Source organism: Gigantopelta aegis, chromosome 2, assembly GCF_016097555.1.
Source record: "Gigantopelta aegis isolate Gae_Host chromosome 2, Gae_host_genome, whole genome shotgun sequence".
NCBI lineage: Eukaryota > Metazoa > Mollusca > Gastropoda > Neomphalida > Peltospiridae > Gigantopelta > Gigantopelta aegis.
In genome coordinates this window covers 10,105,558-10,130,850 of record NC_054700.1, presented here as the reverse complement: position 1 = coordinate 10,130,850, position 25,293 = coordinate 10,105,558, and the positions used below count along the sequence as shown (strand labels likewise).

General features: G+C 38.3%; 1 protein-coding gene across 1 annotated transcript; it reads left to right on the top strand.

Moving 5' to 3' along the window:
* Positions 1-25,293, top strand: LOC121381019 (ras-like protein family member 12). The gene is made up of 5 exons (XM_041510099.1): positions 1-92; positions 9,894-9,950; positions 12,203-12,276; positions 20,681-20,868; positions 24,565-25,293. Exons 1-5 carry the CDS (start codon positions 38-40, stop codon positions 24,872-24,874), a joined length of 684 nt encoding a protein of 227 aa, XP_041366033.1. The 5' UTR covers positions 1-37; the 3' UTR covers positions 24,875-25,293.

Below are 25,293 nucleotides of genomic sequence, written 5' to 3'. Positions count from 1 at the left end.
AGTGGCAGGACAGCTGGGCGCCAAGTGAATTGCATTTATGATGTCTGCCAGTGCGCGTGATAATGTGTACGTTGTGCTCCCTATCTCCTTGGGTACGTTCAACCAGCAGTTTGTCGCTAACGCTTGCAATTTTGTTTTTAATTTGTACGTTGTGCTCGCTATTTCCCGGGGTACGTTCAACCAGCCGTTTGTCGCTAACGCTTGCCATTTTGTTTTTAATTTTTACATTGTGATCCCTATCTCCTTGGGTACGTTCAACCAGCAATTTGTCGCTAACGCTTGCAATTTTGTTTTTAATTTGTACGTTGTGCTCCCTTTCTCCCGGGGTACGTTCAGACAGCCGTGTGTCGCTAACGCTTGCAATTTTGTTTTTAATTTGTACGTTGTGCTCGCTATTTCCCGGGGTACGTTCAACCAGCCGTTTGTCGCTAACGCTTGCAATTTTGTTTTTAGTTTGTACGTTGTGCTCCTATCTCCTGGGGGTACGTTCAGCCTGCCGTTTGTCGCTAACACTTGCAATTTTTATTTTTATTTTTATTTTATTTTTTATTATTATTTTTTATTATTTTTACGCTACATATTAAATCAAATGAACACTTCGGGAGCCAGTCAAAATAGTTTGAAAACGTTTAGCGAAAAACGGATTGAGGAATATAGGCCAGGGCTGAATTCAGGCAGACCGAGCAGAAAAAAAAACGTCCGCTAGACTGGTTTATGCGCTTCACGATAAACCAAATGACCACTTCGGGAACCAGTCAAAATAGTTTGCAAACGTTTAGAAAAAAAAAAAAAAAAAAAAAAAAAAAGCCAACAAGCGGATGGCTGAATATAGGCCAGGGCCGAGTTCAGGCAGACCGAGCAGAAAAAACGTCCGTTTTATGCGCTTCACGCGAACCAGTTAAAATAGTTTGTAAGCGTTTACCAAAAAAATGGATGGCTGAACAAAGGCCTGGAACAACTTTGGTAGTTCACCCAGTACTATCTTTCACCAGACCGAGCAGAAAAACGTCTGCCAAACTTGTTTATGCGCTTCATCTTAAACCAAGTGGTCACGTCGGGAACCAGTCAAATAGTTGACTAAACATAGGGCAGGATTTAGTTCAGTCGATAAGAGCGCTCGCCTAACGTTCTTGGGTCGTACGATCAAATCTCTTGGCTTGCTTTGTTCAAACTCTTGACGTTAACCTACTTGGCGAATCAATCAAATAATTCGCGAACGATAGCGCCGTTCGCTGTTGCTGATCACAGGGGAATTTTATTGAAAAATTAAAGTGACAAACCCTAATTTATAAACACTTCAGCGTATCTTGCTCACTATTAGAGCCTGTTTTGATCATAGAAATCAGACATTAATTAGATTTTACTGCTTAGTGTTACCTCTGAGAAGTAACGGTTATGGAGACGAGCTCTACTCTTCTTCTTTTTTTTAATAATATTTTCCCCGTTTCAATGCCACAGACTCTTGTTTCATCATATCGTAACTTTATCCAAATGTCTTACAGATTTGTAGATTAACCAAAATTAGTGTTCATTTTCACGGAACGAAACTAGGGTGTGCGACTTTAAGATTATTATAACTGCATAAGATTATCGTAAGGGTGTAAACACACAACAGAGTCTGTTCCTTTAGTGAATCAGAGATATCTTCCCTTTCCATTTTCACTGGTTAAAAATAGGGTCTGCTACTTCAAACTTATCGTCATCAGGAATTCGTTAGATCTTGCGGAGCCTTGAACCTGGGCTCCCTTGGTTCGTCAGCACGTAGAGGGTACGCCTGGAGTACGATATTAGATGTAGGATATCGCAGAATGGTGCCGTCTCGGAGAACGTATTTCCCGGTTTCAGCCAGTGCTCCAGAGCCGATTTAATCAAAGGTTACGGTATGTGCTATCTTATCCGTGGGGAAGTCAGTGCGATAAGCGAGTCTTAGAATGAGTAGACTGACTGGGTCATTCCAAACTCAATCTAACATGAATGCGAGTTGTCGGGGCTGGGTGTAGCTTAAGTGATAAAGCGTCAGCCTGGTGCGTGGTCGGTCTAGGATCGATCCCCGTCGGTGGACTGATGGGGTACATTTCTTGTCCCATCCATTATACCGCGACTGGTATATGGTATTTGCTGTCCTGGTATGTGCTATGGACCATGGTATATGCTATCCTGTCTGTGGGATGGTGCATATAAAAGGTCCTTTACTACTAATGGAAAAATATAGTGGGTTTCCTCTCTAAGACTATTTATCAAAATTACCAAATGTTTGACATCCAATAGCCGATGATTAAAAAACCAGTGTGCTCTAGTGGTTTCGTTAAACATAACAAACTTTTGACAAGGAAATATGGCCCAGACGAGGATTTCCTTCAACCCCCCGTGTATTAATACGGGAAAAGCAGGTCATGGTGACCTAGTTTCGGTATTTCACACACAGCCATCCCAAGTTGTTGTATGTTGCGGTGTTGTTGGGGTTTTTAAAAATTGTTTTCATCATTGGGAGTGGCTGACCTTCTACAGTGCAATTAGGAAGTTTGTATTGTTTAACGCCACCACTAGAGCACATTGATTAATTAATCATCGGCTATTGGATGTCAAACATTTGGTAATGTTGACTCGTAGTCAAAAGACGAAATCCACTACATTTTTCTTAATCATTTTTAATTAATCTTTTATATGCACTTTCCCACAGACAGAAAAGCACGTACCACGGCCTTTGTCCAGTTGTGGTGCACTGATTGAAACGAGAAAAAACCCAACAATCAGTTGAACGGATCCACCGAGGTGGTTCGATCCTGCGACGCAAGCATCTCAAGCGATCACTCAATCGACTGAGCTAAATCCTGCCCCCTTGCAATAAAGAAAGAAAGAAAGAAATGTTTTATTTAACGACGCACTCAACACATTTTATTTACGGTTATGGTGGCGTCAGACATATGGTTAAGGACCACACAGATTTGGATCCGAACCCAGTACCTACCAGCCTGTAGAACGATGGCCTAACCACGACGCCACCGAGGCCGGTCCATGCAATAAGAATGCAACGATCTGTAAAACTCTGTGGAGTTGCAGTCCTCGTATAGACGAGATACCTGGTTGACATTCATGGGAGTAATCAATTTCGCGGGGCGTGACGTAGCCCAGTGGTACAGCGCTCGCCTAATGTGCGATCGATCTAGGATTGATTCCCGTCGGTGGGTCCATTGGGCTATTTCTCGTTACAGCCACTATTTCTCGTTCCAGCCACTATTTCTCGTTCCAGCCACAATTTCTCGTTCCAGCCCAGCCAGTGCTCCACAACTAGTGTAATAAAAGGCCGTGGTATCTACTATGCTGTCTGTGGCATGGTGCATATATATATATATATATATATATATATATATATATATATATATATATATATATATATATATATATATATATATAAAAGAACACTTGTTTCTAATCGAAAAGAGTAGCCCATGAAGTGGCGACAGCGGATTTCCTCTCTCAATGTCTGTGTAAATAAAACGTTTCCTTCCTTCCTTCAACCATCGGTCTACAGGCTGGTAGGTACTGGGTTCGGATCCCAGTCGAGGCATGGGATTTTTAATCCACCTACCGACTCCAAACCCTGAAAGAGTGCTCCGCAAGGCTCAATGGGTAGGTGTAAACCACTTGCACCGACCAGTGATCCATAACTGGTTCAACAAAGGCCATGGTTTGTGCTATCCTGCCTGTGGGAAACGCAAATAAAAGATCCCTTGCTACTAATCGGCAAGAGTATCCCATGTAGTGGCGACAGCGAGTTTCCTCTCCAGATCTGTGTGGTCCTTAACCATATGTCTGACGCCATATAACCGTAAATAAAATGTGTTGAGTGCGTCGTTAAATAAAACATTTCTTTCTTTATTTTCCTTCCTTCAAAGTTTCGTTAAATAACTTTTCCACTCTGCCTTGTACAGAGATACGTGGGTATTTTTGTTGTTGTTGTTTGCTTGTCTTGTCTTTCACGTTTGCATGCCAATATTTCTATCCCTTTTTGACACACACGGACTGTAGGGTGTATACCACGAAATCAAATCTTACCTGCAGCGTATCGATCCACATAAACACCACGGATATAAATACTACCACATCTCACAATGTAATTATCCTGTAAAGGGAAGATATCTCTGATTCACCAAACGAACAGACTCTGCTGTGTGTTCACACCCTCGCGATAATCTTATGCAGATTTAAAGCCGCAGACCCTAGTTTCATTCCGTGAAAATGGACATTACGTTTGGTTAATCTGTAAATCTGCAACACATCTGTATAAAGTTACAATAAAGTGAAACAAGAGTTGCTGGCGTCGAACTGAGAAAATACTCTCTAAAAATAAACAAGAGCTCATCTTGATAACCGTTACTTCTTAGAGGTACATGCGTTTTTAGAATTATGGAATATGCATTTCGCGTTATTACAGTATTATTTCGGTATGAACAGAAACACGGATATTGATACTATATTTAACAATAAAATATAAGTAATCTTTAATTTTATTTATCAAAAATGGAAGGGGCCCAGTTGTAAAACGTTCATTTGATGTGCGGTCGGTCTGGGATTGATCCCCGTCGGTGGGCCCATTGGGCTATTTCTCGCTCCAGCCAGTGCACCGCGATTGGTATATCAAAGGCCGTGGTATGTGTTATCCTGTCTGTGGAATGGTGCATATATAAACGATCCCTTGCTGCCCATGAAGTGGCGACAGCGGGTTTCCACTCTCAATATCTGTGTGGTCCTTAACCATATGTCTGTCGCCATATAACCGTAAATAACATGTGTTGAGTGCATAATTAAATAAAAATATGTATTACCCCAGCAGGCACTCAAAACGGGGAAAATAAAAATCATAATTTCTCACTGAGAAAATATCATGCATTGGTTTAACGTACACTACTATTGGACGATTTGACGCCAACAAACCAATCACCTTGTCGGTACTAAATATGACGTCATCATGATTTGGCAGAGCACACACAATGACGTGCAACCGAATTTTTTCTGGTAATCCTGGTGTTTCTAATACCACAAAATGCAATATATATATATATATATATATATATATATATATATATATATATATATATATATATATATATTAAAAAAAACGCACGTGCGTCTGAGAAGTAACGGTTATGGAGTGGAGTTTTAGTCTATTTTTAAAGGGACATACCTGAATTTGCTGCAATGTTTTAAGATGTTATCGACTAATAAAATATTTCTACGATTAAACTTACATATTAAATATATGTTCTTGTTTAGAATATTAGTGGCTGTATATTAAACGTGTTTCTGATCGTTCAAATATTTATACTAGGTTAATTTTCATTTTATTTCCTAAAAATTACGAAATTACGAAATTATTTGAAGACAAAATCCAGATTGGGCTTCTTGCAAATATTAAGACGACCAGAAACACATTGAATATACAGAAACTGATATTCTAAACAAGAACATATATTTAATATGTAAGTTTAATCGTAGAAATATTTTATTATTCGGAAACATCTTACAATGCAGCAAACTCGGGAATGTCCCTTTAACAGTATGTCACCGTTTCAACTTCACAGACTCCTGTTTCACTCTCATGTAACGTTATCCAAATGTGTTACAGGTTTGTAACTTAACCAAACTTAGTGTCCATTTTTACGTGTTGAAACTAGGGTCTGCGCCTTTAAAAAAAACTAGGGTTTCCTCTAAAAACAGTGTCAGAATGGCCATATGTTTGACGTCCAATAGCGGATGATAAGATAAAAAATCAATGTGCTCTAGTGGCGTCTTTAAATAAAACAAACTTTACTTTTTAAAAGAAACTAGGATATTTCGCCTTAAAGTTCGTACAGTAACACGACGTTCTGTCAGATGTCCTTTATTGGTTGTTGCGGCCAAGAACACAATCACGGCAACTGTTTCGAAATGATGCGCCATGTTGCAGCGTGTGTTTAGATAAAACATTAGCAAGTTAGGACCTTGTATATATACTTCTCCGGCAAAATGAACTGCAGTTGGCACCGTTATTATTCTTCTAAATATAGACACACTATTTAGTACTTTACACTCTTTGGTTCTGGCGAGTGCACACTTAATCTTGTGATGTTGGAGCGATTTTTTCTGAGACTTTTTTTTTAAAGTTTCTTTTGTATAACGACACCACCAAGCACATTAATGATAGCGGTAAAGCACTTTCGTTTTGTGCGATCAGTTTGGGATCGATCCCCATCGGTGGGCCCATTGGGTTATTTCTCAATCCAGCTATATACTGGTATATCAAAGGCCGTGGTATTTGCTATCCTGTTTGTGGGATGGTGCATATAAAATATCCCTTGCTACAAATGAAAAAATGTAACAGGTTTCCTCTCTAAGACTATATGTGAACATTACTAAACGTTTGATATCTAAGAGCCGGTGATTAAAGGGACATTCCCGAGTTTGCTTAGATATTAAATATATTTTCGTGTTTAGAATATTAGTGTCTGTATATTCAATGTGTTTCTGGTCGTCTTAATATTTGTAAGAAGCCCAAACTGGATTTTGTCTTCAAATAATTTCGTACGTACGAAAAAATCTTTTTTAGGAAATCAACTGAAATTTAACATAGTACAAATATTAGAACGATCAAAAACACGTTTAATATACAGCCACTAATATTTTATACAGAAAAATATATTTGATATGTAATTACAGACGTCAAAAAGTCTCTGCTAGTCGATAACATCTTAAAAAGTGCAGCAAACTCAGGACTGTCCCTTCAATAAATCAGTGTACAGTAGTGTTGTCGTTAAAAAAGGAAACAACCTTATAGTACAAAGGAATCTCGCTAAAACTTTTAATATTTAAGTTTTCGCTATATTGATGATCTTATACTATTCAATAAAAGCAGGATAACAAATTGAATGATTATCCGCCTCCCCCTCCCCCTATTGATTTACCCACACGATAGAAATAACAGAAACAGCATTAATTATTCCAATGGTATCCGTTCACCTGCGAGTTTTTGATTTAGTAAACTAGTCTTGGAGTGGCAGTCCTCTTTTAAGCAATGCGGGAAAGATGTATTTTCCAGTAAAGGATCTCATCGGAAGTGGATGTCCTCCTATAGACGAGGCACTAGAGAGAGATTCGTCCACTATTTGGCAAAATATCCATTCGACTCTGCATTGTGCAGAAATACGGGCTTGATCGTGTATATTAATAACGGCACTGTCGTTCAGAATTAGAAGAGCCCCTTTCGGTGAAGAATACAGAAAATAATGATTCCAAGCATCACACAAAATATTATAAACATGCTATTGGCTAGAATGTGTGTTATGGCACGTAACTACTACGCACCCACACCCCTGCCAAATTTCAAAATAGTTCTATATCCAATACTGCTACTTTTTTTTATCGTTTCCCTCTGTGAGCTTGGAACGACCTCAACACGTGAATTATCTATTGATCAAAACATACTGCTGGGTCGACTATGCTTCACAGAACGGCACTCGTACCCCCCCCCCCCACCCCTCCATCCCCACCCCCACAGATACTATTTCCTAAAACAATTTTATGTCCAATACTGCTACTTTATCATCTCGCTATGTGAGCTTGGAACGACCCAAAGGGGTGAATCTCCCGTGAGTGTAAAATGTAGTGTGGCATGATTGGCAGTTACTTTCCACAATCACATCTTATTTAGATTGCCATGATCCACGCACCAGCAGACAACTAATAACTTCAAGAATGCTTTCAAATAACGGGCTTACTTCTGCTTCTTTTTTCTTTTCTTTTTTTTTTTTTTCTTTTTTTTTATTCTTCTTCTCTTGTGTGTTTGTTTGTTTGTCTGAAATTTGGGACACCAGAATAGTTTGCGAAGAAAAAACCCTAAGAAAAGAAAAAACGAATTAAAATTACATGCATGTATATCATTAAATTAAATTAAATTTTAACTTAATAAATGGGATTAAGTAAACTTAACATAAATCAAATTAAATAACTGAACTGAACTGAACTGAATTAACTTTTAAAAAAATTGGAACACCAGCATAGATTATGAAAACAATTTTATAAAATGACATACATTTTACTAAATTAAAATAAATTTTTAATGAATTAAATTACATTAATTTCAATTAAGTTAAGGCAACTTGCCTTAACTGAAATGAAATAACTTTGTACAATTATGGTAATATTTAGATTGTCTCAAATTTGGAAAACTGGCATTGTAACAACTTACACTAAAATGACAAAGTGACAGACATCAGCTGAGCCGAGTTGAGCTGAATTAAATTATTTAAATTAAATTAAATTAAATTAACTTCCAAATGTATTAAAAATGATAATCATATGTTGGAAATTGCATCAAATATTTCCCATGCAGTTATTTGATAAGAGTAACCGATGTGGTAGCAGCAGGTTTTTTCTCTCATGATGGAGACAAGTAACGCTATGACCGTTTGTTATGCTAGGGTTAGACTTACCAACTGCCAGCACAATGTTGGACAACTCGACGGTTGCGTTGTAATTTCCACAAATTCTGACAACTAAACGGTCGTTGGAGAAAGGAAATGTTTTATTTAACGACGCACTCAACACATTTTATTTATGGTTATATGGCGTCGGACATATGGTTACGGACCACACAGATATTGAGAGAGGAAACCCGCTGTCGCCACTTCATGGGCTACTCTTTTCGATTAACAGCAGGGATCTTTTGTATGCACCATCCCACAGACAGGGTAGTACATACCACGGCATTTGATATACCGGTCGTGGTGCACTGGCTAGAGCGAGAAATAACCGAGTTGTATACGAAGGACAAAAATTGAGATGTAAGAGCACTTAGACTAGCAACTGGACAGGCGTAGAAGTGGTGACAGTTGACATTTGGCCAACTATGTCGTAGCAGTTGGTAGTCTAAACCTAGCATTAGACACCAAATCACCGTAACTATTTTGTTTGTTGTTGGGGGTTTTGGGGGATTTTTTTGTTGTTGTTGGGGTTGGGGTTTTTTGGGGGGTGGGTAACTAAATGTTATCTATATATAAAAATTATCAAATGTTTGAGATCCGGTGATTAATAAATCAATGTGTTCTAGTGGTGTTGTTAAACAAAGCAAACTTTAACTTTAATTACTATTATTATTATTATTATTATTATTATTATTATTATTATTATTTTGTGCCAAGATTTCTTCCATTTTCTTTTATCATATGCTAGCCGCGATATAGTGTAATTTAAAATCCGCAGGTTTGTCGCTGAACGAAGATGACATCCCTTTCCTAAAATGAATTTCAAACATAATTTAGCCACATTATTGAATTCTACTTTGAGTTTTGGATGTCGGGAATAAGACATTACTCCCACTCCCATCCCCACTTATTACTGACTGTGATTTAAACAAGCTGCTGTTATCATTTTTAAATGTTATATAGTCTTAAAATTCAATTCAAAAGAAAAAGTAAAATTTATAGAGTAGTGACCGCTGTAACGCTACATAATTTTCTAATCAATTAGATGCTACGCTGTTTGCAGTTCCGTGCCAAGTTCTAAAACTGATAGTTTTTTCAAACTTTATTTTATGACTATGTAAATGTCAGGTATGTCAATCATTCAAGTGCACCCAGACTCAGATAATCTGACCACATGTCAAAACATGTCATAGCGTATTACACAGTTCATATATACTGTGCAAAATTTGTTAAGCAAATTTACAAAACGAATAACACGTCAATTTGATTATTTATTTTGAAAACCGGGGTGTGTGTGTAGACACATATAATGTCCGCCTAGAATACATTAGCTGATCAATTGCCCCAGGGGAGGGGGAGGGGGAGAGCACAATATTTATTAATGAATTGTAAGGTATTACAATTTTCACTTTCACATATTATTTTCCATTTCAGCGTTAACAGTCAAATACATCACGAGACGCTTTATAATGGAATATGATCCCGATATGGGTAAGTACATTAAATAGAGACTGTTACATGATTCAAAATTATTTAAATTTGGTCCACCTTCCTAAAACGTTAAAAAAAACACCACTCAAACTGGGGCGGTTGGAGGAAATGCTAATTTCGAACCCTGATGAGTGACAGTTAGATAACATTTATCTTACATTAAGTTGTTTCAAAACGTATCCATGTTCGATGTTTTTAAATAACGATGTGTAAAAAAAACCAATTGTATCTAACAGACACGAATGTAGTACATGCGTATTAATTTCTTATAAATCCTCTAACACTATGTTTAAAATACATTTAAACGTATTTTCACACTAAACGTTACAGCGTTTGCGCTTGCAGTTAGCTTATGCGTCCCATAGCAATCAATTTCAGATTAACATAAATGTCATAGACCAATCAATTTCAAATGCGCTTATTTCACTGGATGGTATGGCTGTGGCCACCGATCCATCTCCTGTCTTTAAATCGACAGCACACGTGTGTTACTGCCGAGTGATATGTTAAAAACATCCTTATGATGTTCTCACCAAATTGTGGGTTTTTTTACACATCCGTTGGTGTGAACACCATGCGTTAGTTTTGGTTACACATGGTTGGTAACATATGTACGTACGTTCGTTAACAATTTCCTAGGTGATGACCAGATCACCAATGTCATACAACCAATGAAAAACTACACGATGGAAATCGATTAGACTGTGACGTATAGTTAACCTGACATTCATGTGTCTGTGATGCGTAAGTCAGCTAAAAGAGCAACGGTTGTAAATAGCTTTTAGTAAAAAAAAAAAGATGTTAAAATTTGCTTCCGGTTCGTTATAAGAGTACTTTATTGAGATTTAATTTGACCTAATATCAATGTGCTAAACACTATAATGACTAAAACATGTGCGGGGTCCTATTAAAAATCGGATACTACTTTTTGTGCGGACTAGAAAAGTCAAAGACGTTCCCTGTTAAATCGGGCGAGACTGTTTATGCAATAGGCGAACGTATTGGTCTATTTCAACATTAAAAAACAAGAGGAAAAGTGCAGTGATAAACTCTGAATTGTATATTAGTATAAACAGATTTTATGGCTATACCATCACAGTTGGGGGGTTTTCGTCTTGAGTGCGCGCGAGTGCGAATAATGTTTACATGCTCATATACCACTAGAGTTTCGAGCATGTCCGTCCCGGGGCCTGTCTCTGGATAGCCAGGGGCTTGTCCCGGGACAGAAAAAAAAATTAAGCGGACAATTTTGAAATTTACAACCAAAAATTAAATAGTGGGCCTTTAAAATGTTGATGCGCATCTCTAATTAATATAATTAATAAAGAAAATTCTATGCAGTAAATTTGGTCGCTAGATTAGATCGGGTGGTCAAAAAGAAACGAATTTTATTTTAAATTTTATACTGAAATTAGTTTCCGGCATACTTCGTAATTCACCCGAATTGTTTCGTATACCCTCGGCATAATACCGAAGGTTTTTTTCAAATCACTGGCATGATTTTGCAAGTAAGGTTTTGAATGGTCGAATGAAAGGTTAACTGGACATGACCTCGAACGGGGTGCTGTTAGATCCACAGGTAATAGTAATTAACCAGTGGAGCTAATTTTAATTAGATTGCCGTTAACACTGAAAGTGATATGTCAAAATATCAAGTGTTTGACATCCAATAGCTAATAAATTAATGTGATCTAGTGGTGTCGTTAGCCAAAACAAACTTTAGTTATATAAAATCAGTGTGTGTTGATTAAATACAGCAGCTTTACTTTAGCCACATAATTAGTGTTACTATTGTCTATGAGCACTGATTTTGTGGTATACACCCATAACATCAATCTTTAATAAAGCAAAATAAAAACCCTGTTGTGTTTTTATATTTATTTAAAATTCATGCGCAATTATAGATCAACGCCATCTTTTTTTCTTTGTTTTTTAAACAAACAAAAAACGGTCTTCTACTATCATTTCTCACTTGAAGTCGTTATGTTCTGATTTTCATACCTTCATACTTTTTCTTTTTTTTAATTCTGTCCTTTAGTTGGACTTGATATGTTTTACATTGAAAGCATAAAAAAAACGTTTCAAACAATTACTAAAATGGATTTATCGTTGGTTATTTGTGGGGGGTTTTGCATCTGAACTCTTCTAATACATAGTTATTTTCAATTCCCTACAGAGAGTAAATTTAAAAGTACATGTAGTTAATTTTATCTGGACTTGTTTAGCTTATCCAATACTTATTATCGTTTCAGAGGGAACTTATACGAAACACGAGGAATGGGAGACCCAGGATCTTATTGTACACATCATGGACACGTGCGACAAAGTAAGCATACTGTGTCTGTAAGGGGTCGGGACGCGTGCTTGATGCTGGGCGGTCTGAGATCGATCCCCATCGTTGGACCCATAAATTTGATAATAACTGGCAACTCGTTTATTATCCCTCTATTTTACACGCGTTGAGTCGACAGGCAGCTTTTCTAAGCTGCATTCCACCCCATCCCTAGAAGCATATTCGCCTCTAAATAAAAGGAATGTCTTTCATTTATTTAAGCAATTAGATATTTGTTGGCTTTTTTTCTTTCTTTCTTTTTCTTTTGTGTGTGTGTGTGTGTGTGTGTGTGTGTGTGTGTGTGTGTGTGTGTGTGTGTGTGTGTGTTTCTTCTTCTAGTGTCTTGTACAAGTATATGAGGTAGCTGTTTGTAAAAAAAAAAAAAAAAATAAAAATAATAATAATAATCTCAGAAATCTGATTGTATCCGTCTAGTGTTTACGTGTGTTGGAGTTTATTTGAAAACAGCAGCAACACTTACAGATTAGGTAACCGTAAACACGATCACCCTGCGGTCTTTGTGTCGAATCCGCATGCGCCAACTGCTAGCTTCCGCAGTAATATGTTGATCTGACATTTGATTTTCTTATCGATAAGACGTTGTGATTATTTTGTATAATGCACGGTGCCAAGAGAAGGTGGCGATGGGTCGCGCAACAATATATAGGAAAAATTTTCCTGCGCCAAACATTCTTGTGTGGTACTTATAGGTTTTTATCATTTAACACGGGCGTAGGAAGGTGCCAAAAAGGGGGGGGGGGGGGGGGGGGACACACAGATATATATGTAAACCATCGCTGCTGCTAGAAAGTCCCTCTGCCCCCCACCCCACCCCCGCTTCCTACACCAATGTTTCAAGTTACATGCCCTAGTTTGAACCCGTTAAAATGGACTCTAAGTTTGGTCAATCAACGAACCTGTAGGGGCCTAACACATTGGGATAAAATTACAATAGAAAGAAACAAAGAGTGTGACACTGAAATGGAGAAATACGGAGTACTCTTTAAAGGGACATTCCCGAGTTTACTGCATTGTAAGATGTTTCCGACTAATAAAATATTTCTACGTTTAAACTTACATATTGAATATATTTTCTTGTTTAGAATATCAGTGCCTGTATATTTAATGTGTTTCTGGTCGTCTTAATATTTGTAAGAAGCCCAACCTTGATTTTGTCTTCAAATAATTTCGTACGTACAAAAAATATTTTTTAGGAAATAAAATTAAATTTAACCTAGTACAAATATTAGAACGATCAGAAACACACGTGTTTAATATACAGCCACTAATATTATATGCAAAAATGTAATTACAGTCGTCAAAAAGTCTGTTAGTCGATAACATCTTAAAAATTGCAGCAAACTCAGGAATGTCCCTTTAAAAGTAAACTATATCCTTTCTCCATAACTGGTGCGTGCGTTTCCAAAAATATGAAAACTGCATTTCGTAGTGTTAGAAATTTGAAAACACTAGGATGGCGGAAATGGATAATGTAAACAGTAAAATCTCTAAGGTCATTAATGTCAGACTTCAGTTATCGAGAACGGCTGTTAACAGTGAACATTGTGTCGTAGTGTTTAAAAAATAGGGTCGGTCGCTTTAAAAAACCGATGTTTCGTATCGTATGAGAGTATACAAATTCTGACTGACAAAACCGTTATCGAAAGAGGGCTGCCAGCTTAATACTAAATTAGAACTACAAACAACCGTACATTTATTCCTCAAGTGAGCCCACTCCACCCCACCCCACACACACACACACATACACACACACACACACACATACATACACACACCACACACAAACACGACACTCCCACAACACAACACACACAAACACGACACTCACACAACACACACAAACACGACACTCACACAACACACACACCACTCACACAACACACAAACAGACACACACAAATTCACAACACACACACACACACACACACACACACACACAAAGATTAGATTTCGGTAGTTTTAATTTCAGTGGACGATTTTGCTTTGACATCCAGATTAGCACTATGGAACATCCAATCAGATGTCTTTAAATCAACCCACAGTATGTGTGGGATATCACCTTGCGATACCAACAGGTGTGCAAGGGGGGGGGGGGGGGAGGGGGAGTCCATCCACATTGGCGCTCTAACCACTGAGTTTCTTTTAGTTGAATAAAAAAATAACCAGTTTTCTATTTATAGCAACATATTTCAACAGGATGGATAATTAGAATAAACAGCTAAGCATATTTATTTTTACAGAACATTCGTCTTCGCTTGGCTTATTTTTTTAATGCAGACGCTGTTAACACCAGAACTTGATTTAACCACATGGTTTCTCGGGGTTAAGTCACGTTTTCTGTAAATTGCCAGGATACACGTATGCAGCCATAACATGAAGCCACCAGATTTCAGACACCGTTTCGTACGAAAGGTGTCATAAAACGAAACTCATTAACTTTATAATCCATATTGCTTCAGTTGCAATAAACTAGAACTGAAAAGGCATTTTCCCGATATATATGAGCGAGAGAGAGAGAGAGAGAGAGAGAGAGAGAGAGAGAGAGAGAGAGAATTTGGTTATTATAAGCCTATTGTTGTAACATGTTTGTTTCTTTTGGTCTTTTTTGTTATTGTTATTTTTAAAAGGCCTATGGGGAGATTAGCAAAATGAGTATACCTTCTTTAAAATATATATATATATATATATGTATATACATTAACTATAAAAAAAGTAAGCGGGGGAGGGTGGGCTGAGACATGAGTGGGACCAGTAATTTAGTAACTTCTCCACATGGACAAACATGGCAATTTTAAAATAAATAAAGGTTTACTGGTCAGGCTCGTTTCAACTCCCTCCCCCTACACACACACACACACACACGCACGCACGCACGCACGCACGCACACACACGCGCTCGCTTTCTCCAAGAAATATATATGCCCCCGAGGAGGTAGGACTCGGGATGGTAGGCAGGTAGGTAGGTATCTAGTTTTACGTGCTCATATACCACTGGAGTTTTGAACACGCCCTCCCGTATTTTCAAAATGTAAAATTGTATTTATGGATAACTGTAAATTAAACTATAACACAGAATATCGCGTTTATTGCGTTGTTTCCCTTCAAATATCTAGGATTTTCATTAATTTTTGTTAATCTCCCATATCTTAAATGTACAGATGAATCACTGATTAGCATTGTTTTGAATATGTTTGTGACGGTACATGCTCTTAATTTCTTTTCGCCTGTGGCGTTATTAATTGTTTTAGAAGGCCGTGTGCAGTTCCAAATGCACTTAGCTAGGTGGGCAACTTGTTACGTAATACTTCTGCGCGATGGTCGTCTAATACACACCCAGCCCAGGTGCGGAGCCATGTGGCCAGTAGTTACGTAATACCTCTGCGAGTGCAGTTTTTACAACCGTGATTTGGCGACGATGGCGTCAGTAAGTCTGGCGATCAAAGAGAAAAATGCGTCTCTGGGAGAGGTGGAATATCAGATGATAGGGGGAGGACCGCCTTGTACTACCAGGCGATATTCTGATTTGTATAATAAATAGCTAGAATTTTAGAGTTATGAGGAGAACTAGGAAGGCTCCAGGGGATCACGGACGTCGTCCACTGAACGATCTATATTAGTTCAGACGGGACTTTGGTAATTATATATTTTCTGCTCTGTTGTATAACCTTGATGTGATTGATGTGACTTTAAATATTTTAATACTGTATTATACCAATATTCTTTAGACAGTGTCTTCGGTCATCTGACGAAGTAAATCGTAGACTTTTTGTTCTAACATTATACGAGTATTTGGTAATATAAAGCTCAGCCAGTCATCCTAGAAGACCTAGGTAAACTGTAGGTTATTGTCTTTATTGTGATAGGTACCAGTATTAATTTTGTGTTACAAGGTTACTGAATGAGTAGTTAAAAATTAACCAGTTAGGAATAGTGTTGTAATTCCTTTATTAATTAAGTTCTCCTAGAAGCGTTTCTCAATTATCACACGTTATTGAACGAGTAGTTCAGGGTTAATTAAAAATTAACCAGTTAGGAATAGTGCTGTAATTCCTTTATTAATTAAGTTCTCCTGGCAGCGTTTCTCAATTATCACACGTGTGGGTGTTGTGTCACGGTGAAGTGATTCGCATATTGTGTAAACTAGACACCTAGAGATTAACTAATTAAGTGATCAGTTCTGGGTTGTTATTATTGTTGTTGTTATTAATTAACTACTACGGCTGTACGTTTGTCAGCGTAGGATAATACAGATTCCAAAGTGTATTGTGTTTTTGTTGTGTTTTCTAGTGAACTAAACGTACTATAATAATAATATATACTTGTATAGATCGTATCTCTGATATACCTAGAGACGAGCCACAGCGGGTATATACCGCCTGTTACAGAGAGATCTAATAGATATACAGTTAGGAGAGATATTTGGATAATCGTGTTTTATTCAGTTACGGGTATTATAGAATCCCCGTGACAATGTTAAATAATATAGTGGAGTTTGTGCTGTTGACTAATCATCTGCAATGCATGTTTTACTGCAATGAATACCGTAACATATGTTTTAAACTGCTATAGCGGGGAGAGTGTGTATAAATATATATACATGTATATATATAAACCATAACTGCTGCTACTGGATCAAGAAAAGCGGGGGTAACATGTACCCCCCCCCCCCTTCCCGCTTCCTACGCCAGTCTTGTATAGGTAGACCTACTCTTTTTAAACGTTACACCCCTCCATATAAAATCCTGTATCAGCGCCTGAAACGTTATCTACCATAGTAATTAATAACACGATTTTATCATCCATTAAAGGCTTTTGTAGGAGATATCGCTGGCACTATAATTTGCGATATCTCTGATTGGTTAAATGTTAGTCACAAGACAATGTTTTATTACATCACTGTGTTTGTTTCAGCGCTAAAGCTACCATCAGCGACGTCACGCCACTGCCGTTCTGCTAGTAAATGAGTCTACCGTTGACTTTCAACCCACATTACTGACATTGTTTACAACTGTCGCAAAGGAAAAAAATTACAATGGATGATAAAAAGAATACCCCCCTCGTGTCTTGTGATATCATAATGTATCAGCACTCGTTGATAAAAGTATAACATCCTCGACAAGCCTCGGATTTCATACTTTTATCAACTTGTGCTGATAAATTATGATATCACAAGACACTCGGGGAGTATTCTCTATATATCACTAATAAATATTTTAAAGATATTTCACCAACATAATATATATATATATATATATATATATATATATATATATATATATATATATATATATATATATATATAAATAGAGGATTCGTCACGAGTATTTTTTAATATGGGAAATATCAACCGAGGCTTCGTTAATCTGTATTTGTCGAGGCTCTGCCGAGACAAATACAGATTAACAGGCCGAGGTTGATATTTCCCATATTAAAAAATACGAGTGACGAATTCTATTTATCATATCACTGTCAATTTTGTTTATTTTTCACTTAAATGATTAATAAACAAAACCCCAATGCTCGGACGTAACAATCTGTTATGACGTATGAATACATGTACATGTCAATCACTCAGCTGATAATCAGTTGAAACTAGGTTAAAAGCGGAAACAAAGATTGTAGCTATTTAAACAATTTAATACTAATTTAACAGTTTTATATATAAACAATGAAATTATAATAAAATAATTGACACTAGCCAAATTTTTCAAAATAACTTTTCGCGGCATTTTGCTGAGTACTACGTCATTGTCAGACATAGGCCTATCTACGTCACTGACCTATTTAAGGGCTTCATCAAGTTCAGTCTGAGTGAATCACTGTCGAAAATGATTCTTCGTCGTTTTAGGGGGACAACAGGACTTTTAGGCTGAGCCACATTTATTACGATGTTGCTTTGGAAAGAGGTAAGACTGTTCGGTTCGTAATGTCACCCGGTTTCTTTTCGTACACTGATGTAAAACTTGCACAGAATTACATCGACTTCTTTGGGGGGCATTTGATGTATCGATATTGGTCTGGACTCATTGATTGATTGTAGATAGTTTTCAAAAATGTGCATGTCGTATAGAGGTTTTTTGGCAGTATTCTTAGTTTCATTTGCTGTAATTACATTACCAATCATCGTATTATCTACTTCTACAAATCTACGAGTTTTGTTTTTGGGCCTGCCGGATTGTGGCGTCTGCTTCGATGTCCGTGGATCTACCCTATGCCCTGTTTGCACTAACTGTAAACGTTCTGGTGACAATTCAGCTTGATAAATGGACCCGTCAATCATAACTATATAATTACCGGAAGGTAGAGTTGCTTCGATTGTAGCACTTCCTTTTTTATCGATAGTAACGCTATCTCCGACTTCAAAAGACGCCATGTTTGTTTGTCAACAATTTTGACAGGTGGAAATAGTTCTACGTTTTCGGTATATAATTTGCATAATAATGTAATTTGCATACTTATGTTCTAAATATTTGCATAGTTATGTCTCAAAATATGTGATTTATGTAATGGGCGTGCCCAATGCTATTCCTTAGTAGTGATATGATATATATATATATACATATATACATATGAAAGAAAGCACACTGACCTGTCTTGGTGATATCCACACTTCGCCATCTTTAATGTATTATAAAGGCATACCAAATACTTTAATATGTTTACTTGAACACTTTAAATATGCTCATGGATGTCAAATAACGATACCTGTCACAAATTTGATGTCCATAATCGCATTGAAACGTGACGTCATCATATTGTTGACGTAATAGTTATGTTTCCGGTAACATCCGTAATGTACGGAAACTATCGAAATGCCATTTGTTTTGTTTTATAAAGTTGCAATAACAAAAGCAAATCAAACAAAAACTGAGGTGCAGATTCTTACACATGGGGAAATACATGCTTTACACTGCAGTTAAACAATAATTCCTTTTCTCTCCATGAAAGCATTGCCAGTATAGTGGCGGATTCAGGGGAGGGGATTCAGGCTAGCCCCCCCCCCCCCCCCCCCCCCTCCCTTCCGGGGCAATTTTTTTTTTCTTTGTTTTTCAATAATTATTCAAAACATATTTAATGAATTTTATGAATGTACTCACTGTCGTTCTACTGATCGACATTTACCATTTTTAGCAAAACAATGTTTCGGTTAAATACGTATTTGCGTTGGGTTTCTTCCTGCAGTGTGTGTATTACTGATTAATATGCTTTAAAAAAAAAAAAAATTAAATCATGGAGCCCGAAAATTATCGATGTAAATGTATTTAAAGTCAAACATAGGATTGTTGTTGCATTAGAGCGGGAGTCTTTGACTTCCGTTTGGTAGGCAGAGATTGCGCAATATTGATAGAGATTAGTCTCCGGCGTTTAGCAAGCGTGATAACTGTCCATCTAACTCCCTTACCGTCAGAGTACTCGGGCTTCGTACTGCAGATAGACTAGCTGACCTGGCTGTTATCGCAATGCCTGGATTTTCTAGTGCAGTGAGCACAAAGCAGACATGTGACAGTTTTGAGGCAAAAGTAGCTATACATAATCTATGTAAAAATGTGTAGTGATTCGTTTGCAACCATATATAGCTGTTTGGTAGTAGGCCTAATGCTAATTATAAATTATGAATAATTGTTGTTATCCAGATTGGGGCATTTTCGTTTAATTCGGGCAAAAGCCACCCCCACCCCCCCCCACCCCCCCCCACACACAAATTATAGGGGCGGATTATGCTTTAGGTGTGTGTGTGGGAGGGGGGTCCGAAACAATATGTAAATGTTTATAATTTGAAATATATAACTTTTACGTGGACATCAGTTTAGACCTACGTTGTGGGTTTGGGTTTTTTTAGCCTGGAATTATTACACCCCCCCCCCCCCCCAATAATCCGCCCCTGGGACCCGTACACCAGGTGACCTATATACTAGTATATAAATCAATGACAAATGGTATGCGTTATGGCAGGTTTAATTTTGCAGTGGTTAAAAAAAGAGCGCGAACAAACCTGAAACTTGTTTTACCTTACCCTTCAACGTGTTTAACGATCGAAGAAGTTCAATCGACACAGGCCGCCTATGATGCCGTTGATAACTTAAACAACTCTACAAGTCGTAAATAAAAACGCGGTAGTATACTACCTAGTGTATTTTGAGTAAATGTACCATGTTAACTCAGACTTTTTTGCTTGTTTATTATGTTCTAATATATTTTATTATTTGCGTAAGTGTAATTTTCGCGGCTAAATTAAAAACGTGGAAAACGCGAAAATTACACATTGGCGAATAATACCCGTTTTACAGTATATGTAATGACAAATGTGTTCAAGAGGTGTTGTTAAACAAAATATATAATAATTTTAACTGTTTAGTTCTTTCTTGTTTTCCTCCAGGAGGACGGTGACCCCAACCGGTACACGAAATGGGCAGACGGCTTCATGGTGGTGTACAGCATAACCAGCCGGCTGAGCTTCCACAAGGCGCGGGAGTACCTGGAGATCATCACGAACTACCTGAAGTCAAACTCCAGAGACAGTCCAGTCGCCCTGGTGGGCAACAAAATAGACCTGGAGAGATACAGGTGCGAATTTGAAGTCTTAGACAGATATCGCCGTTAAAAAAAAAAAAAAAAAATAATAATAATAATAATAATGGTACAACGCTCGCTCGATGCACGGTCGGTGGGCCCATTGGGCTATTTCTCGTTCCAGCCAGTGCACCACGACTGGCATATCAAAGGCCGTGGTATGCACTACCCTGTCTGTGGGATGATTCATATAAAAGATCCCTTGCTGCTAATCGAAAAGAGTAGCCCATGGAGTGGCGACAGCGGGTTTACTCTCTCAATATATGTGTCTAACACCATATAACCGTAAATACAATGTGATGAGTGCGTCGTTAAATAAAATATTTCTTTCTTTAAAAAAAAAAATAATACCCCCACCCCCCCCACCCCCCCACCCCAAACAACCCCTAACAACAACAAACAAAAAGAAAAAACCAAAAACAAACCCAACACCCCCCCCCCCCCCCAACAATAACAACCAAATCGAGAAGCAGACCCGTAGGAACGATATCGGGGGTGGGGGGTGGGGGGCCACAATTACTAGTAGACGGTCCACAGTCTGTAATAGGGGAGTGATGGGTGGTGGGTGGGTTACAAGCCATCAGGCCAGATCAGGTCATAGGCTTTAACGTGCAAATTCAGAACAAGCTGTTGTAGCACACGCCTGTCATGGGAGCAGGTGTCGACTTTCGCCGGCTCCTCCGTCCAGGACAGAAAAGGGGTTTTGGGTGGGTTTGAGAGGGTTGGTTTTGGTTCTACTGAATTTGCAAATGCCCCGTATTTTGACGCATACTTTATAACGGTTTATCAAACTTGAAAATGGAGCTAACTGTTGATTTGACTTGGTTGATCGAAAGGTAGCTCCTTATAGCCTACAAACCATGTTTTATCTGTACTTAGTGTAGGATTGAAAGCGTATATTTTGTCCTCAACTGGGGAAGGAGGGGGATGGGGATAAAGCCCCCCGTTCCTTCTCCCCTGTTCACACAGGTCTCACCTGAAGTGATTAACCACCACCCCCAACTTTATGGTGAGCAATTTACGGCTACAAAATGTATTTCATGCGTGGGTTGTTGGTTTTTTCCAAAAGCCTTCCTTTAATGAGGACAAATTAACAGCAATGCGTGCAGCACTACCAACCAATAATGATACATAACTTGATGTGAAAATTGGCATCATTTTATATCAGCTAATAACGAAAACATCTGGTATGTGTTAATGACGTCAGTGAATCTTGTTTACATGCTGTGCGGTTTGGCATAGGCCTGCGTGTGATGTACGAACCAGAACGGGGGAGCGTGGCAGATAGGAAAAGCAGCTCGTTACACCCGAATGCACGTTATCATCGCGCAGACTTTCGCAGGGTTCAGTGAGTGTGAAAATGGTTCATTGACAAGATGTATAATATAAATATTGACAAACTGTGTGTACCGGCTGCTCTAGATGCGGAATGCCAACTCGGGGAGGGGAGAGATCGTGCCTTAGTGAAGTGCAGTAGTACGAAAACTACAACGCCAAAACTCCTGTGTTAGTCATTATCGTTTGTATCGAACACGTATCTGTCTTCAGTCTTTAAAACTTCGCTCTTCCCTTCACTACGCACCCCTGCAACACCTTTCCTACAAGACGTAGGATCGCACGGTATTTATAAGCCTAGGAAGGGTTATGACAGACAGCTGGGATGGCGAGACGCTCACAGACTGGGTTGTTGGTTGTTTTGTTGTTGGGTTTTTTGTTGTTTTTTTGTAAACCTCATGAATAGTGAACAGTCGTACGTGTCAAAATGTTTAGGCCATTACTCGGAATGTTGAGTAGCCCCCATTCCTGAAAATTAGCTGGAGGACTCGCAACCGTAAATAAGATTCAGTAGCCTAAATTATTATTACCGGTCTAATACCGTACTAATGATATCTGAAAAAGTTGGGGTGGATTCAGGAGCGTTGGAAGCAATTAAAAGTCGCTACGGTCATGAAAGCAATGTATGTGATGAGATATATACTATGTGAGCACCACAGGAAGAAAAAACGTTCCAGGCCCAAAAAGTGGTACGGCCGTACCGCTTCCGACGCCCCTGGGGGTGGGGTGGTGGGGGCGCACAGACTATTTTTTTTATCATTATCTGTAGCCTATATATAGTGACAAAAAACAAAAAAACACCTAAATTTATCATAACAAGCGCGTGTGCAAAACGTTATGGGGAAGGGGTACTTTGCTTGAGCGGGGTGGGGGTGGGGGATGACCTATATAATTAAATAAATCGTAAAACGATCGTATTAAGGACAGTTTCTTCAAACGATTGGAAGTATTTCGCAACTTGTTGGATTGAAGAGACGGGCGTCAAAAATGACTCGGTGGTCGGATTACTGCGAACAGTATTATTTTCGTATTCGAGTCATGCTCCCCTGGAAAATATATTAAAATAAAAAATAAATAAATGATAGAGCGGGGAAGAGGTTAGAAACACTCAAACCCGCGCCCAACACATGCGCTGTCATAAGACCCCACTTTTTAAAACGTTCAAAACTGTACTTAAGGAAGGAAATGTTTTATTTAACGACGCACTCAACACATTTTATTTACGGTTATATGACGTCGGACATATAGTTAAGGACCACACTGATATTGAGAGGAAACCCGCTGTCGCCACTTCATGTGCTACTCTTTTTGATTAGCAAGGGATATTTTATATGCACCATTCCAGAGGATAACACATATAATGGCCCTTGTTATACCAGTCGTGGTGCACTGGCTACACTGTACTCAACGCCAGTGTCATAAGACCCCACTTTTAAAACTACTTAATGCCAGTGTCAAAAACCCCACTTTTAAACTTTCAAAACTGTACTTACGCCTGTCATAAGACCCCACTTTTAAAAAACCTATACTTAAGCCCGTGTCACAAGACCCTGCTTTTAAACTTCCAAAACTGTACTTAACGCCAGTGTCATAAGACTTCGCTTTTAAACTTTCAAAACTCTGCTTACGCCCGTGTCGTAAGACCCCGCTTTTAAACTTCCAAAACTGTACTTTACGCCAGTGTCATAAGACTTCGCTTTTAAACTTTCAAAACTCTGCTTACGCCCGTGTCATAAGACCCTGCTTTTAAACTTTCAAAACTGTACTTAACGCCCGTGTCATAATATCCAGCTTTTAAACTTACAAAACTCTGCTTACACCCGTGTCATAAGACCCCGCTTTAAACTTTAAAAACTGTATTAAACGCTCGTGTCACAACACCCCGCTTTTAAACTTTCAAAACTGTACTTAACGCCCGTGTCATAAGACCCCGCTTTTAAACTTTCAAAACTATATTAAACGCCGGTGTCATAAGACCCCGCTTTTAAACTTTAAAAACTATTAAACGCTCGTGTCATAAGACTTCGCTTTTAAAGTTTCAAAACTCTGCTTATGCCCGTGTCATAAGACCCTGCTTTTAAACTTTCAAAACTCTGCTTACGCCCGTGTCATAAGACCCTGCTTTTAAACTTTCAAAACTGTACTTGACGCCAGTGTCATAAGACTTCGCTTTTAAACTTTCAAAACTCTGCTTATGCCCGGGTCACAAGACCCTGCTTTTAAACTTTAAAAAAAAAACCTACTTACGACCGTGTCATAAGACTTCGCTTATAAACTTTAAAACCTTAATTTAACGCCAGTGTCAAAAGACCCCTTTTTAAACTTTCAAAACTGTACTTATTATTTTTGTTTTAGGCAAATCAGCAAAGCGGAGGGTACAGGCCTGGCCACAGAGTTCGACTGCATGTTCTTCGAGATCACAGCGGCCGAGGACTTTGAGGATGTGGAGGACGTTTTCCACCGGATAATCCACGACATTCACCAGGAGAAGTACGGCCACCTGCTGCAACCTCTCTTCATCTCGGAGGAGAAAGGCTCCGCGTTCAACCCTCTGCACCAGAGGCGGCCGAAATCGCCGAAAGGTGCGCAAGAGAAAAAAGACGAGAAAAACGCGGTCAAGAAAACACCGACAACTTTCAACAAGTTCTTCAAAATATTTAACTGATATATATACGTATGCTTCTGGCATTTAATAATGTTGTACAGCTCACAAATCTTGACCTCATATTTATGGGAGTTTTTTTTTTTTTTTTGAGGGGGTGGGTGGTAGGGGTGGAGTGGGTATTTGTGACGTCCTCTGGCAAGACGGTTGTGTTGTAGGAGTATGGTGCTCTTTTTTGGAAACTGGTTTGAGGAATGTACGAGCTCAATGGATATTACAAATATTCCAGACATGATATTTAATCATGTTTAAAAGAATAGCATACCCTAGCATTGCCAATCCTCATGTATCAGTTAACAAATGTACGTGGGAGAGATGTAAAAAATTTAAACATACTTCTTGTACAATTATTAATTTCACTGCACATATTTTGTCCATTAATGTTATTCGTTTTGAAAATTAAAAACCCTGGCTTAGCTAAA